This window comes from Podarcis filfolensis, assembly GCF_964270895.1.
Source record: "Podarcis filfolensis genome assembly, chromosome: 9".
In the NCBI taxonomy this organism is placed as follows: domain Eukaryota; kingdom Metazoa; phylum Chordata; class Lepidosauria; order Squamata; family Lacertidae; genus Podarcis; species Podarcis filfolensis.
The window spans coordinates 60,070,876-60,087,895 of NC_139610.1; the positions used below are offsets into that span (position 1 = coordinate 60,070,876).

At 40.9% G+C, this 17,020-nt stretch overlaps 1 protein-coding gene across 7 annotated transcripts in view; it reads right to left on the bottom strand.

Annotated features, from left to right (window-relative positions):
• GRID2 (glutamate ionotropic receptor delta type subunit 2) overlaps positions 1-17,020 on the bottom strand; it is an 802,847-nt gene that overhangs the window by 255,429 nt on the left and 530,398 nt on the right. For all 7 annotated transcript variants that reach the window (XR_014538421.1, XR_014538422.1, XR_014538423.1 and 4 more), the window contains exon 8: positions 15,390-15,509. Coding sequence is in view for 4 of the 7 variants with exons in the window: in XM_083571111.1 (XP_083427237.1) it covers positions 15,390-15,509 (120 nt within the window). In the remaining 3 variants the exon portion in view is untranslated. The remainder of the gene's footprint in view (positions 1-15,389; positions 15,510-17,020) is intronic.

Below are 17,020 nucleotides of genomic sequence, written 5' to 3' on the forward strand. Positions count from 1 at the left end.
AGGTTCTGGGTCATGTGGCCAGCATGACTAAGCCGCTTCTGACAAACCAGAACAGTGCACGGAAACGCCGTTTACCTTCCCGCCAGAGAGGTACCTATTTATCTACTTGCATTTTGACGTGCTTTTGAACTGCTAGGTGGGCAGGAGCAGGGACCGAGCAACGGGCACTCACCCCATCTCGGGGATTTGCTGACCTTCTGATCAGCAAGCCCAAGATGCTCTGTGGTTTAGACCACAGTGCCACCCGCTTATAGCTAATGGAGGACGTATTTTGGAAGAGCACATCCTTTGCATGCAAAAGATCTCAAGTTCAATTCCTGACATCCCTAGGTGGGGCTGGGCAGGACTCCCGTCTGAAACTCTGGAGAACAGCTACCAGTCAGTGTAGACAGTACTGAGCTGATGAACCAATGGGTTGACTCAGGATAAGACTGCTTCCTATGTTAAACCACAAATTTGTTTGAAGCTATCTAAACCAACAACCATCATCACTACTTGTGGCAGTGAGTTCCACAAATTAAGTATGCATGGTGTGAAGAAGGACTTTCAGTCATGAATTTATAGTCAATCAGTTTAAGTGGGTGACCCTGAATTCAAGTGTAAAGGGAGAGGAATAAAAAAAGTCCTAGAGGTTTTCTTATTTTTGATTGTGCTTGCTGAATATTTATAGAATAGTCCCTGCCTGAAACCCTGGAAATCTGCTGCAAGTCAGGGTAGAAGGACCAAGGGTCTGATTCTGTATAAGGCAGCTTCCTATATTAATAAAAATGCAATTAGTACAGTGGTACCTCGGGTTAAGTACTTAATTCGTTCCAGAGGTCCGTACTTAACCTGAAACTGTTCTTAACCTGAAGCACCACTTTAGCTAACGGGGCCTCCCGCTGCTACTGCGCTGCCAGAGCACGATTTCTGTTCTCATCCTGAAGCAAAGTTCTTAACCTGAAGCAATATTTCTGGGTAACCTGAAGCGTATGTAACCTGAAGCGTATGTAACCCGAGGTACCCCTGTACAATAAAAAGTGGAGGGAGAGAAGGCAGCATGTTGTATATCTCCTGAGCTTAGCTTTTGCAACTAGGTGTTGTTGTTTTTGAACCCGCACAGGTTATTTTGAAATTCTCCTCCTTGCCAGTGTCTAGACTGTCATTCAGCCCATTAGTCATTAGAGGCTGTTTGCTTTCCAATATGCTACTTACTGGGGCAAATCATTTCTTCCAAGGAATTTACATCAGGGAAAATGAAAACATCAATAAAGTAAACACAAATCCTCTGATACAGTGTCAGCAAAAGGTTCTTACTCCTGCATTATGTTTCCATTATGTTTCTAATTTTGTTCCGGGGCATATGTTTGTGTGGTGTGGTTTTCCAACTTGCATTCAAGCAGTGAGAAATGTATGTATATAAAATATTTATGGCCCAATAGGAGTACCTATACACAACAGAGATTTAAGGCTACTGTTCAGCCCTGTAAGATCAATGGCACCATAAAGTGTTTTTTCTATGGCTTTGCTTTTAACATACCTTAGGAATGTGATTTGAATAAATGCAAGTATTGAAATGTGCTGGGTTTTGTTCTTTGTTTTTTGAGGCTGCATAAGCATTTTTTCACCCTGTCTCCATGCATAATCTTGGGGAGGGGGGTTAGTCTAACTAACAGAGGTCTATCTATGCAAGATTCCAGAAAACTCAGATGATAAGATCTGCAGGCAGTGCTATCCTGGTAGTTCTGCGTCACCCACAGAAGTGAAGGGAATAGTGGCTTGGGGAATGATTTTCTCTGTGGCAGATCCTAAATTGTGGAACTCCCTCCCTACAGAGATGCACTTCGCATCTTCACTGCACAGCTTCTGCACTGTGCTGAAAACACACCTCTTCCCTGTGGCCTTTGACAGTTAAGGTATTTTATTTTGTGGGAACCACCCCCTTGGCTAAATGTTATATGCACATTGTTAAAATATAAATATTAGAAACTGGGGAGCCTGAGTATCCTTGGGACTTGCAGGTGGGGGGGATGAGAAACTCTTTTTCTTGGGGTCATTCGCCAACAAAAATCCTGTGAGTGAGAAAGAGAGGGGATGGGCATATAATTCAATTTATAAATTATTGGGTTTTTTCCAGCTGCAAGGTACCTCTGTGCTGCAGAGTAAGGGACCAGGGACTAGCTGACAATATACATAAGGGAGTCATTCTGTAAGGTCATGTAGATCATCACTTATCTGAAATGGCCTCGGGCAATTAACATTGGATAAATGTGTTATTCCACAGGACCACAGAATGCTAGAGTTGGAAGGGACCCCGAGGATCATCTAGTCCAACCCCCTGCATTGTAGAAATATGCAGCTGTCCCATATGGGGATTAATCTTGGTGTTATTAGCACCATGCTCTAACCAAATGAACTATAAATGTGTTGCAGATGAGTTTATGGGCACAAATCAACCCTAGTTCTTCCTCTCACTGGGCTGTACCACTTCATGCAGTTGGGGGGCACATAGGATGGTATGCTCCCTTAAAAAGGGGGGAAGTTTTTATGTTTGTAGACATTATGTTCAGACATCTGAAGGCAGCCCTGTATTGGGAAGTTTTTAATGCCTGGTATTTTATTATGTTTTTATATATACTGGAGGCCATCCAGAGTACCTGGGGTATAAATAAATTATTATTGTTGTTGTTGTTGTTGTTATCAGGGAGAAGGCTAGCCTAGGACACTTCACCTGACATGCTAGTTTTCTGTGTGGAAGGAATGGTTTTGTGAAGGGTTATTAAACCACATGAACCCTCACCTGGTGCCTAAAAAGGTACAACCCAGACACAGGCTCTGACATTATTCTCTTTAGGTCAGAGCTTTCCAAACTTTTCATTTGGTGACACACTTTTTAGACATGCATCATTTTGCGACACAGTAATTCAGTTTTACTAGCAAGTCAGAGGTTTAACTTGTCAGTTTGCATTTCTTGGTACAGAAAGTATATGCTTTCCTATTCTAATTAATTCAAGAGTGTTCTGGAAGCTTCTCTGTTTGAAACAAACTGGTGCCAACTGGAAGTTTTTAGCTGACACGTAAGTTTCTATTCCACCTAGAAACAAGCAGAAGGTTCATGATGTTTGGGTCAGTCTTTCAAAGAAGCTGAGTACAGCTGGCTTAAATTGGTTCTGTTATTTCTTTCTGCCAATGTCATGCTGACTATAATAAAAGGCCAGAAGAAGCCGGAGTTTCACTTTCTATCTCTTTTCCTTCTGGTGTGGTGTTCTGTACATAGTCTGCTTAGAGTTGAGGTTTTAGTCTTATTGTAAGTTATTGCAAGTTTAAGTTAAGTCTGCTGCAACTGGATTTCTTATGGACAGTGCCAGTCCTGAATGTATTGGATTTGTGACCACTACGCTTATTTGCCTTTAGTAGCAGCAAAGCTTTGCTGGATGAAATATTAATTGCCTCTGGTTTATCTTTTGGGAACCCTGCAACGTGTTTAAGTTTTAACTCTGCTAACTATATGTTGGAATCTGCTCTGGATCAGTTTGAGTAGAATTCATGACGTAACTAACCCCTTTGCAGCCTCAAGAGGCGCACAGGGAACATTTGCGTGATACAGCTACACACTGCAGCCAACACACTAACGTGTCATGACACACCGTTTGGAAAGCTCTGCTCTAGGTACTCATTGTGACCTGTGGGTTACTAATCATACACAGAATGAAGGAATTCTAAAGGGAGCTTGATTAGGAAGAATGTAAGTAATTTTAATTGTATGGAGAGGTTCTATCACCACAAGTTAGGCCTCATATTACATGCAGCCACCACCACTTTGAAATCCAGACAGGAGGTTACAGTAGTTCAGAGCGTAGGGCTGAAAGCTACAATTGGCTGTCTTTCTGCAGAGGTGTAGTATTGGGAAGGGTTGTAGCTCTGAGATAAGGACATCTGCTTTCCCTGGTTCAATGCTCTGCATCTCCAGGTAGGGCTGGGGTAAACTCCTTTCTGAAATTCTGGATTGCTGTTGCCAGTCAGTGTAGGAAATATTGAATTAGATGGACCAATGATCTAACTCAGTATAAGCTCCTTATCTTCCCAGGTGCTCCTCAGTAAGCTTGCAAGCAGTCATTTCTACATGTTTCTGAATCCTGAATCCATGCCTGAATTCACCTTTAAATTTCTGCTTTGATATTCCAACTTTCTTAGGATGGGGCTCAGGACATGAAATTATCCTGTGTTGTTATCACCAAAAAGATTGCATGTAAAGGCTGGATGATGAGGTTCATGCCACGTGCAAGATCACATCTAGTTCAGCCTTCAGTTTTCTTCCCTCCAAAGCAAATGTCTATATTCCTGGCCAACTAAATTTCCTGGATGGGCACTTTGGCCAGGATGTGGGGATACTGAACCGCAGACAAAACGACAACTTCTCCAAATGGCCTGCTAGATTGGCATTTGGTGGGGCATTTCACTTAAGGGCTGTCACTTGCTGACCCCCTAATTCAGCTTTTATAAAACAGAGAAATGTATAAGCATTTGCCTAGTGAAATCACAGAAGCTGGGGAGTGGCAGAGATGCCTTTTATCTTGAGCATCTCAAAGAAAGAGAAGGCAATGACAGCAAGAAAGGATGCAGAGTTAACTATCAGTGATATATATGTGGAAGTATGAAAATACAAGGGAGCAGAAGGAATGGATTGTGGTGGAGGACAAAGGTGGAAAACACGCAAAAAAGAATTTGAAAAGGGGCCATAGAGATTATATATATCAATATTATCAAAAGCGGAGTTAGCAGATGAAAGAGCACAGATGAAGAAGTAAGATTTACTGGGGTGATTCTTGAAAGTGGATTAATCACAGCAAGCCTGGGGAAAATATTGCTAAGAGGATGAGGAGATTTTCCATCACTTGGCAGCCTTCAGTTCAAGGCTGGAGCCCTTCTAAAAGACATAGTTCAGTCAGCATACAGGTTAATGTATTTAATATAATGATACCTGGAGAAAATCTATTGCCCCAATGGTTCCTTTTAGCTTTTAAATTTGCTTTTTTTTATTTTGGACTGCAACTCCCAAATGCCTCAGCCAGAAAAGAAATGAAAACATTTAATTTGTCATGAACTGTGGTTCAGGATGGACTAGATTTAGCTACTAGTCTTGCATGAAAAAGCATTCTCTATAATTCAAAAGCTTAAGCCATACTGAGCCATGCACCTTCTGCATTAAATCAACATACAAGGGAGGGGGAAATGTGTGGATGAGTGTGCTAACTTCACCTCCAGCATCACTGTCCACATTGCTCTCCACAAGTTGCAAGTCTGCACAGGAAGCCTGCAATACACTTATAGGCTCCCTTCAAGATATAGGACCCCGATGGTGCAAATTTAGAGCATGCTGCATCCATACATTCCCATCCTACATGTTGATCTACCTTAGAAAGGTGAACACTTGAACAGATGGAGGGCTTAATTGCCACCCTATCCAGTAAATGGTGTCATGTCAACCATTTTGGATTCCTATCTCCTTTGGTTTGCCATTCTTCAGAAAGAAAACAGCAGCCAGAACTTCTGCAACAAAGCAGGTGCCCTATGCTTGTGACTTACCTAATGGATGCAGTAGGAGACAGCCATTTTAATTTCCCATAATTCCCTGGGGAAACACAGGGATACTATGGGGAAATCAAAATGGCCTACCAAGGTCCTGGCATTTCTGGGGGTGTTGGATGTATAGCCACGAGTTCTGGAGGGTCTGGTTGGATCAGGACAAGGGGTTTAAGGAACTCAGAAGGTGCCAGCTGACACTTCTGGTGGGTCACAGTGAGCTATGCCAAAGCCCTGAGAAACATTAAAGAGAGATGTTGAGGGTGAGGAGTCTGATCCCATGGAGGGAACCAGAGGGATGTCACCCCACTGCCCCATGCCTATCTCACCCATGGTTTCAACTCCAAGCTCTGGCATCACTGTTAGTATTTTTCATTCTCCGTTGCTGTTGGATCTTGTGATCCACACTGTTTACATTCCATACTTCTGGAAGTGTGAGAATGGAAGCTTAGACAATGAACTTCCATCCTAAGTGCTGCATTTTAAATTGCATTTTAACCTGTATTTTAAATTGGTCCCCCCCCCCTATTATATTTTTACTGTAATTTTACTGGTGTTAGTCACCCTGAGCCCACCTCTGGCCAGGGAGGGCAGGTTATATATATTTTTTATTTTTCTTTTGTTTTGCAGCTTTTTGTTCTGTCTCCCGGACAGACAGGATGTTTGTGTGAGCTGCTCCTCGCACTGTTGTTATTTTCTTTATTACGATTTGCTTTGATTTGATGTAAAGCAATAAAAAAAGCGATGCTGCATACAGTGGTACCTCGGGTTAAGAACTTAATTCGTTCTGGAGGTCCGTTCATAACCTGAAACTGTTCTTAACCTGAGGTACCACTTTAGCTATTTGGGCCTGCTGCTGCCACTGTGCGATTTCTGTTCTCCTCCTCAAGCAAAGTTCTTAACCCGAGGTACTATTTCTGAGTTAGTGGAGTCTGTAACCTGAAGCGTCTGTAACCTGAAGCATCTGTAACCTGAGGTACCACTGTACTTCCGCAGCCAAGCTTTTGTTTACTGTGAAGTTTGTGCGCTCATATGAGCAGATATGAGTCACTGAGACACAGGACTGTTGCCGAATGCTTCATAACCAGAGCCAGGGCTTTTTTGGCTGTGGCTCCAATCTGGTGGAACACACTGTCACAAGAGACTAGGGCCCTGCGGGACTTGACATCTTTCCTCAGGGCCTGCAAGACAGAGCTGTTCCACCAGGCCTTTGGCCAGGGCACAGCCTGACTCCCTCCTTTGGCAATCTTCACAGAATTCTAGCCCAATGGTTGCCATTAATTTGATTTGAATTAATTTTATAATGAAATGATTTTAGAATGTTGTATTATTTTATTGTTGTTAACCACCCTGAGCCCGGCTTCGGCTGGGGAGGGCGGGATATAAACAAAAAATTATTTATTATTATTATTATAAGGGTCCTGTTACCGGAGGGAGAGGCTCCACTAATCACCTCCACTGAATCCTTTGCCTCCACTGGATCCTTTGCCTCCACCAGCTTTTGCCAACAAGCCTCTGCCCATCAAGGAGACAGCCATTGCCCAGCCCGATTCCAAGCCGATGCTGTCAACTCTTCCATCACCCAGGACACAAATACACTAGCGCTGATGTGAACATGCCACTCATGCCCAGCCCACCATGAGCAGTTCCCACTTACTTGCTCAGCCAGTGATGCATCCCACTTACCCCACTGAAATCATACCCACCCCACACCTTTATAACGGGAGCCCAAGGGCCTGCCAATCGTTCGATCAACATCTTAGCTTTCTGCACCAGTGACCTTTACCTTGCTTATGTATTACACTAATTTGAACATTGCAGTTTGTAGCAGAAAATGAAATTTGAGTCCAGGTACTTCATCCAGCATCAGCCAGGACAGCTACCGCTCCTTGAGAGAAGTCTTAAATATTAATTTATATGATATATCTGGTGACATGATGAAGTTTGTGTGTTGCACGCTAGAGTGTTGCTGCACAAATGAAGTCTACATATCACCAACCACAGACAGAAAAGTATTAGTGCATATTTGACTCCCAGTTCATGTGAAATGTCCCCCACATCTCATACTGTACTGTCATTCTATTCCCAAAACTCAGTTTTCCAGTCAGATTAAAATCAACTGACTTAAAGTACTGTGATAGAAATGAAATGCTGGCTCCTTACACTTAATTTGACTTCATTCCAATATCACTCACCAAATTGTCACACATGCTCTGACAATGACAGTTGAGTGTCTTACTTTCCACTGGGAAGATGGGTAAGTATGTTCTTCATTCACTCTTTATCTGAAGAAGAGATGCCATGAAAATCCAGCTAACATCAGTGCCCACATAAATGAGTCAATATACATTCCACTACCAACTCTCAGGCTCTCGATTATTGTAAATTTAGCAATTCTCCTATTATTTGCAGATGGTATCTGTTCTGTCTCCAATAATAAACATTTCCAGTTCTGTGCCACATTTCCCTCTGGAACAAATGCAAATATGACAACAGTCAAATGGCACACTCCATCAGTCAGTTCAGTAGGCGTCACACAAAAACTATGGCCCTATATTAAATGATATCTTCCCACAATCCAACTCACTTGCATGGAGGAGACTGAGAGAGCATATGCCCTGGATTATTATCTCTGCATATCTATGATGGGTCACCACACTGTGCTGAAATGTTCAAATGACATGGGTGTGTGTGTATCAAATACATAGAGACCATAACTGAACAGTAAGACCCCATTCTGAGCTATCAGAGGTGGGACTGACACACTGGGTGGGTCAGGAAAGTAGGTGCCAATCAATCACTTCCATATGATTGGGCCAAATCAGGGCAAGGTAATGTACAATCCAGCTGAGTGTATGCCAGGCGAAAACATTCCTCTTCAACCAGGCCTTTGGCTGATTATCACCCCGTACCCTTTTAAATGTGTTTCTGAAAGGTAGTGGGGGTATGGGGGACTTACTGGTTTGTTCCTGTTTTTGTTTATATTATGCATTTTGTGTTTTTTATCTTGTATTTTTATGTTGTGAAGCACTCTGAGATCTACAGATGAAGTGTGGCAAACAAATTGTTATAATAATAATAAATAACAACAACAACAACATTAACAACCTGAAAGCATTAGAATCAATATTTTGTTTTGTTATACGAGACAGACTCATAATTTCATATGTATGGATGTCATATAAAAGTATGCATTTCTGTATTCTGTATTCTTTTGCTGATAGAAGACATATATGAAGACATGTTAATAAAATTTGTTGTATCCAAGTTCAGCAATGAGGTTACTGTGATCAAAGACCAGCCAATGTGGCACCTGCTGAGTGCCATATGTCTCCAAAAATAGTGACAATATTCCCCTTGTTTAATCACCAATGCTTTGATTCTGTTGAAAGAGTCAACAGTACCACTTTCCCCTTTCTTCACGAGTGTTTACTGCTTGTTCCTAAAAGCTTTTTTTATATAACTCACTTCCATTTGTACAGTAGGAGAATTGACTACCAATCAATTACAGCACTAAAGCACTTTAACAGGGTTTAATGAAGTGCCCTCAATCAGCAAGGAGCGTAATAATCTCAGAGCCACTTTAGTTCATTCAACAACATAATCCCTGATCCAAAAGTCTTTACACAAAGAACAATGACAGAACATGTCTTTTAAGGATTGGCAAGCAAGGTCAAGCAAGAGTGGCAATAATAGGTCCATGGTTCTCAAACCGTGAAGTGTATGTCCTTAAGTAGCTACAAGGGCATTCTTGCAGCATTCCCAGAAATTGCCATGAACCCTAAGATTACCTCTGTTGCTTGACCTTGGACATTTCTTGGTACGTTTTGGAGTTTGAATGTCTGTGAATCTCTGCTGCTGAGGTGAACTTTGATGTATTCATTTTATCTTCTGCTGCTGATTTTATACTATAGTAGATTATGAGATACGTTGGATTTTGGATTTTTATTGCCTTATTTTGGTATTCAGTTATTGCTGTTTACCTTAAAACACAATTAAAACTCATAAATTAAAAAACCCTGTTACTGAGAAGCAATGACAATGGGGGGGGGGAGGAAGAGACACACAACCATCGTTTTTATCATCGACTCCCAAAGACTTGAGCAAAAAGATATATTTTGTCATTAACTTGTCAAGTACTCAGTAGTTCTTACATAGAGCACTGAACTGTGTCTTACGGAGATGGTTTTTTCCCCTTGAAGCATGATAGTAGCCAAATTTTGGACCCTTTAGTTGCGTTCTTTCCCTACATTTCATGTGGGAAATCTAGATTAAAATCCCCATGGAACTTCATGACTTCCAAGCCCATTCACCCCATTATTGCAATAATTCATATGATAAGCAATAATGCACTCTATTCCAAAGAGTGCTTAAGAAATGATGTGTTTTACGTACTGATGCACAACAGTTTAAGAAGCTAGTTCTCTACATTCTGTCACACCCTTATATGACCATGGAGCAGAACCTAGGGTGGGGCTAGGCAAATGAAAGGGTAGGGCTATCCACATTGAATCAGGCTTGACTCTTCATGTCACCAAGGGCAAGGAGCATGATTAGTCCCTGCCTTAGTGATGCATTCTTTTAATTTTCCCATACGGATGCCACATACACCCTTGAAAAGGTAAAATGCTGTATTTGAGGATATTATTGAAGTTAGGGCAAAGCCCTCCCCCAGTTTAGCACTGATAGTGATTAGTGTTTTCCTAGCAAATCACACACACACACACACACACACACACACACACACTGTAATGGGAGACTACAGCTTGGACACATCCGTGCAACATCTAGTTTATGAGAGTAGGAATGCTAAAAGAAACATGAATGGTTTCTCCCCCTCCTCTCCTGGTACATTTATTTTATCTCCCTTTCCTCTTGTTTTATTTTCTGCAGCGCCGCTAGCATACAAAAGGGTTACTCCTGAGGGTCACCCGCTTTGTTGCTGTTGTTCCTTTGTTTGTGGGTCTTGTTAGTCTTGTTATTTAGAGGCATAATAGTTTGTATTTCAGTAGTACGGAACTGGGTGGGTGGGAGCACGCCACTCCAAAAAGTAAATGTCAAAAAATACATACCAACCAAATGTCAAATGCCAACCAAACAGATGTCAAAACACTATGGCATTCTCCATTCAAGCATTTGTTACTGCATAAACTCTCACCATTATATATCGAAAAGGCGAGTCGGAATCCCTCTGCAGCTCATGCTGAAACATGCAAAAGCCATTTGGCAAAGGCTGAGCCATGAACTGGCAATGATGAGCTCCTTGCATTCCAAGTACCTGCCATAGGCAGCCTATTGTGTAGGAACCATCTGCTACCTGTGGGAAGCCTGGTTAGAATGATAGTAGAGGATGATGTGTTTCATAGCTCCTGCATGACACACTGAGTGCCTTGGGAACAATAGGATGCGAACATGATCATGCCTTCATTTGGCACTGGTTTGCAATCTCAGCATGTGTTTGAGAAGCTTCACGATTTTGTTTTCCACATCAAAATCCCCTCGGAAACCGATACATGGCCATTTCACCATACGCCTCCCCCAAGTGGATGTGGGAATTGGCTCTCAAGAAAAATGGTTGATATTTGATAATAAAAACAATAAGACAAATGGAATGGTTCTGTACTCTACCCCTAAGCTAATGCTTTTCAATGCTTATCCTTTGGGAGAACTATATATCATGTGTGGCATTAGAAGGCCTGATTCTGTCTTCAGCCACTTATGTGGAATGTGGATACAGGAAATGCACAATGAGATGAGAGTAAATGATTCACAGGAGGAGAATGCAACATGGAAATATATGCCACTCTGCATCATTGATTTGTTGGGGGAAAGAATGTCAGAGAGTATGGGATATGATACTGGTTATTTCGCTTACTTTTGTAATGACAGCTGCAGAAAATGATACAGACCAGTTCTGTAAGATCCACAATGTGGTATTAAACTGAGATGTCCCCCAAACATGGCACAAACACCACTGTGACCGACCACATCTTAAGTAAGGACTCTGTCTTGGGAAAGATACTATTTTTCTGCATTATATAAAGTAAAAATGATAGTGATCTAATCCACTGGTGGATGAACAAGACTGTAGAACAGATTTCACAAAATACGTAAATAAATATATAAAAAGTCTAAATAAAAGTGATAGATATATGCTCAAAAGTATAGGTACAAAATCTTAAGAGCGTGGTTTCTAACATATAAAAACAAACACTCTTAATTTATATATACCTATATTTCTTGTAAAATGTCTGTCTGGATTTAGTGTACAGCTATATGAATTTGTGTACTGGTGTATTTTATTATTACGTCCAAAAATCTTTCCTTATCCCCATGACACTATATATCAGACTTTAAGCAACGGAGTATGCACTGCTTCTAAAATATGAAAACTGACAATTGTGATTAAGAACCTCAAAGCATTGACTAAACAATGTTGTCCAAGATGAATTTGTGCTTTGAAACATAAGGCACATTTTTTCAGGCATGTGGAGGCCAATTTACAGGTGCTTGCTCATGACTCACTTAATTCTGTTTCATTAATAAATAAATTAATAAACTAGGAGTATAAATTGACAGTAATAAACTTGTGATGACAATTACATCCAAAGGAATGTTGAAAAATGTGGTATTATGGGGAAAGGATATTGTTATGAGCATTTCAGAAACTCCCAGCTTTCTATTTGTGCATGGGGTCTTTGGTCTTTCATCCTTTCCTCTAAAGGAAGAAACAATATCCTTCCTCTAATGGAAGAACTTGCTCTCTTCAAGAATCTGTTGCAGTGTTATTTGACCTCTTCAACTCCCACATAAGACTGAAATAATTGGTAGAGGCAGATGATGGAGAGGTTACAGCAGTAGTGAGATTCCAGCTATGATATGACTGTTAACTAATTTACAACATTGGATATATTATATCTGATATCTTGGAAGACATAGAAGTTTATCTGCGACCATTAATATACAATGATGCTAAAGAAATCATTTAGGGAAGTTTTAATGTTTGAAGTTTTATTCTGTTTGTAGTCCTCTGTTGGGAGCCGCCCAGAGTGGCTGGGGAAACCCAGCTATATGGGCAGGGTATAATAATGTTACAGGGTATAATAATAGTAATTCCAAATGATAATTGTGTATTGACGTGGTTTCATTAAAGATGAGAAGTCTCATAACTTTTGCATTGTTTCTAAATGACTGCATATATAATAGGAAATCGTGAGTTTGTTGAAACTCAGACAATTATATTAATACATAAAAGAGCAAAGAAGGTAACACCAACTTTGCTTTAAATTGGTCTTCAGCTATAATTTATTATTTCCACGCCAATTTCTAGAAAGGCCCTAATTTATCATATGAGATGATGTAAACTCATAAAGGGTACAAATGCTATTAGCCTTACCCACACTCTCAAAAGATAACACATACACCCCCAACCCCATTTGCAAGGGCTGCTTTGGAAGTTCTGCAGAAACTTCATGTATGCAGGGATTCATACTTTCTCTTCCCATGCTTCTGTGCCCTTACATTAGGAAAGTGCACAGGTCCGAAACTGGAATGCTGGAAGACAGGAAGATTACACCACTGGTCCACTGAATTCAGTAATGACTACACTGACTGACAGCAGCTTTCTGAGATTTCATGAGGGTTTCTCCTAGCCCTACCTGCAAAGCAGTTATTTTACCACTGAACTATAGCATGCAAATAAACCCAAAATGTAAGGAAAAGAAAGCATGAATCACTTATGCCACTTCTTTCACTGCTTTTAGATAACATGCCAAAGAGTCCTCTTATTTTCAATTGGTGACATTTAAAATACAACAAACAACTATAGCAACTTGACTTTTCCGGATTTGTTTGTTAAAGGTAGGCAGTGCACAGAGACCTCTGAGCCAGAGCTTTATCTACATTTTGTTTTCCTTTTTAAAAGGGCTAAAAACAAAAAGATGCCACAAAATGTGATGTGACCAAAATTAATTTTAAAAGTCAGCAGTTGGACCTACAGAGAAACAACAAGAAGTAGTATTTCAAGGCTGCGGGGATATTTCTCTTTCACCATTCCCCCCCTCTTTTTTCCTATTTTCCCCCTGCCATGGCATGAAAATAGATTAATGATGTACAGCAGAGTTCTATTGACTTTGCCATCACCCCAGGCCACATTCCCATTTCTATGTATTCCAAAAATAAAACATGTAGTGTGACCACACTTGAATGAGAAACGATACTGTTGCACATCATGCAAAGAAATCCCACTGTTTTTAATAATCATTTTTCAGCTTGGCTATTACTAGCTTTGGCTTGCTGGATAGGGATGGCTCCAAGAAAGAACATGTAATCAGTCTTTCTTTGACCTAGGAAGATAATGTGTGTCTAGACATTCTGCACTACCTCAGATCACTCTGGAAAAATAGCTGCTAAAGATGAAAACACTAATATCATCTCAACAGGAGTTTCCCCTCTATAATCTTTCATACCATCTTAACTAACCTTAAGGTACATTCGGTTTGTCCTTTGTAGTATAATAGAAAAACTTGGGGGAAAATGTAAAGCTAAGTTGTTCCTTTCAAGACTGAAGCAATGTGTGTCTTTGGGCAGGGGTAAGCCTAAATTTCAGGCTCCTGTTAAATCATTCCTCTAACGTCCATTCTATTAGAGTCATTTCTAGAAATGCTATCATTTATTCATAAGAAAATGGGAGGCTGTCATACTAGAATACTCAGGTTAACTCAGGTTAAAAACTTAATTTGTTCTGGAGGTCCGTTCTTAACCTGAAACTGTTCTTAACCTGAGGTACCACTTTAGCTAATGGGGCCTCCCGCTGCTGCCATCACACGATTTCTGTCCTCATCTTGAAGCAAAGTTCTTAACCTGAGGTACTATTTCTGGGTTAGAGGAGTCTGTAACCTGAAGTGTCTGTAACCCGAGGTACCACTGTACATAATTTTGAGAGGATTTTTTTGTGATTCTGAACTTCTAAAAATATAAGCATCTCATCACTAGCAAACCACCAAGATATTGCTGCATGTATTTCAATGCAGAACCGACTAGACTGAAAATGCTGTTATAGAACAGCAACCTTAATGCACAGGTGAAGCTGACCTAGGAATGTGTGGAAATGCCCTGAGACATTTTGGTAAGCTTATTAATACCCTTTTTGATTCCCTTGGAATCCCTTGGATGTTTTGCTTAAGTGGGCACCTTTGAATTCACCACAACATTTTGCTTTCAGTGAAGCTAAGTGCCTAGCATCAAATCAGACCCTGTTGTAGCCCCATCCCCCCAGATATTCTGGGATTACAACCCACCCGTCCCAGACAGCATGGCCAATGGTCAGGGATGGTGAGAATTGCATCTAAACAGCCACAGGTTCCTCACCCCAGCTTTAGTCAAATAACTCCAAAATGCTATTTGAAAATCAGAAAGTAATATATATCTATATCTCCATCCGTACAATATCACTTGTACACTTGTACACAATATCACCTGCATTATCACTTACATGGCAGGAGGGTGGGGGGGCTGGATTCAACTAAGTTTTTGCACTAGCAGAAGTCAGTGCAATGAGTCCCACTAATGCAGTGGGTCTTCTCCCCTTCTTTTCCTCCCCCTGCCCCGGTGCCCTCAACAAATCTGCTTGAATGGGTTAAGAGAACCCTCCAGAACCGGGTGGGAATCATTCTTTCTGGAAAGGAGACGTGTTGACAGAACGATCTCCTTAGTGCTAAATTGAATTAATAGTAGGTTAGGCATTCTTCTTCTTTAAGGAATATTTAACTTTTTCAACACAAAAAGAAACCACACAGACAAGTAAGAATTAGGAAATCTATTCTCACCTTGCGGATGCCTCTGCTAAGTTCTTCTCCATAGTTGGTACCCAATATTTCAAAAAGGACATTAGGATTCCCACCATTTTCTGCAAATTCCAGTTCTCCTGTTAAGCCGTTCACTCCTCCCTGGGTGCACAAAAAAGGATGAGCATAACATTCAGACATAGCCATGTATTAATTTCTGCAGAGGTTTGCAGTGATTGCAAATGTGAAAAAGTTTAAAATGGCAAAATTTAGCCACCCGGTTCACAATATTGTTGCTCCTCCCTTTATGTATGCATGAACTTTTTAACGCTCAGAATTGGAGTAAGATATTATTAGTCATATTTAGCAAAATTAAAACCTACTATTAATTCATTTGTAAAAGTAGCAGCTCAGATTATGCCAGGTTTTACAAAGGCCAAGGTTGCTAGAAGGCAAAGCACTTTGCAAATCCTAACCATATCTGCTCAGAAGTCATTCCTATTGAATTCAGTGGGGTTTATTCCCAGGTAAGCATGGTTTGGGGCACAGCTTCACAATCTTTACTCTGGGCAATGCAAATGTTTCTAAGTGGAAAGTCAGATTTGGCAGAATTAGGGCGTGACATTTTCTGATAGATCTTTCTTCTCATTGCTAATGCCAACAGAACCAGTAATGCAAACAGTAGCTTGGTCACTTCAAAACAATGCCTTCAAATTAGCCATTCCTCCAGGCAGCTGGGCCTGTCTTCATTAAAAACTAGAAAGGAAAAGAAAGGCAGTGCCATCAAACCACATCTTCGTGGAATCTTGGACTGTGGATCCCAAGGTAGACTTGCATTCCAATCTGTACCTGGGCTTGATCAGTGTGGCTCAGGCAAGACCACTTTGAAACCTGAATTCAGTCGAACCCATTCCACTCCGAACCCTAGGCTTAAACCTGTCCATGCAGACCTCCCAGGACTCATTCTGTTATATCAAACATGGCAGAGCCAACTGTTGAAGCTTTAACTGACTGTATCACTTGAGAATACTGATGGGGGAACCACATGCTTGAATGCTTCCCCACACATATAGAAAACTAGTACATCACAGACAAGACTAGGCTAGAGCCCTTCTCCCTGATGCACTAGCTCTCCACATGTAGGGAGCTTAGACATGCCAGTGGATCTAAACTTGCAGTCACTTCTGCGTTTTGAAGAGAGATGGTTTCCAGAGGTTTGTAATACACACATTTGAATCAATCAGATCTGTCAAATCTTTAAATGTCTTCAGCACAGTATAGAAAGGATCGCACAGTACAGACTTCGATAAGACACTGAACAGAAACACAAGGTTAGAATTTTTGTTTCCTCAGCTCATTTTCTCCCTAACCTTCCCCAAACCTCTCACCATCTCTTAGAAAAGTAGACATGCTCAAGATAGAAACTGCGAAAACAAAATGACTGCATTGTGTATTTATTCTCTATCGGTGTCTTCCATATCAAATTTGCTGCATCTACAACCCAAAACACAATTTTTCTTAGACAAAGCCTAATCGGCTAGCAGAAAAATCAAGTCTTGGCTTTTCTGCTTCATAAATCATCACTCTCCATCACTGACAATAAGGAGTCTGAAATCAGAATGTAGCCGTCAGAGCCATGGATGATGCATGAGGCACTAGGAATACAGCCTCTG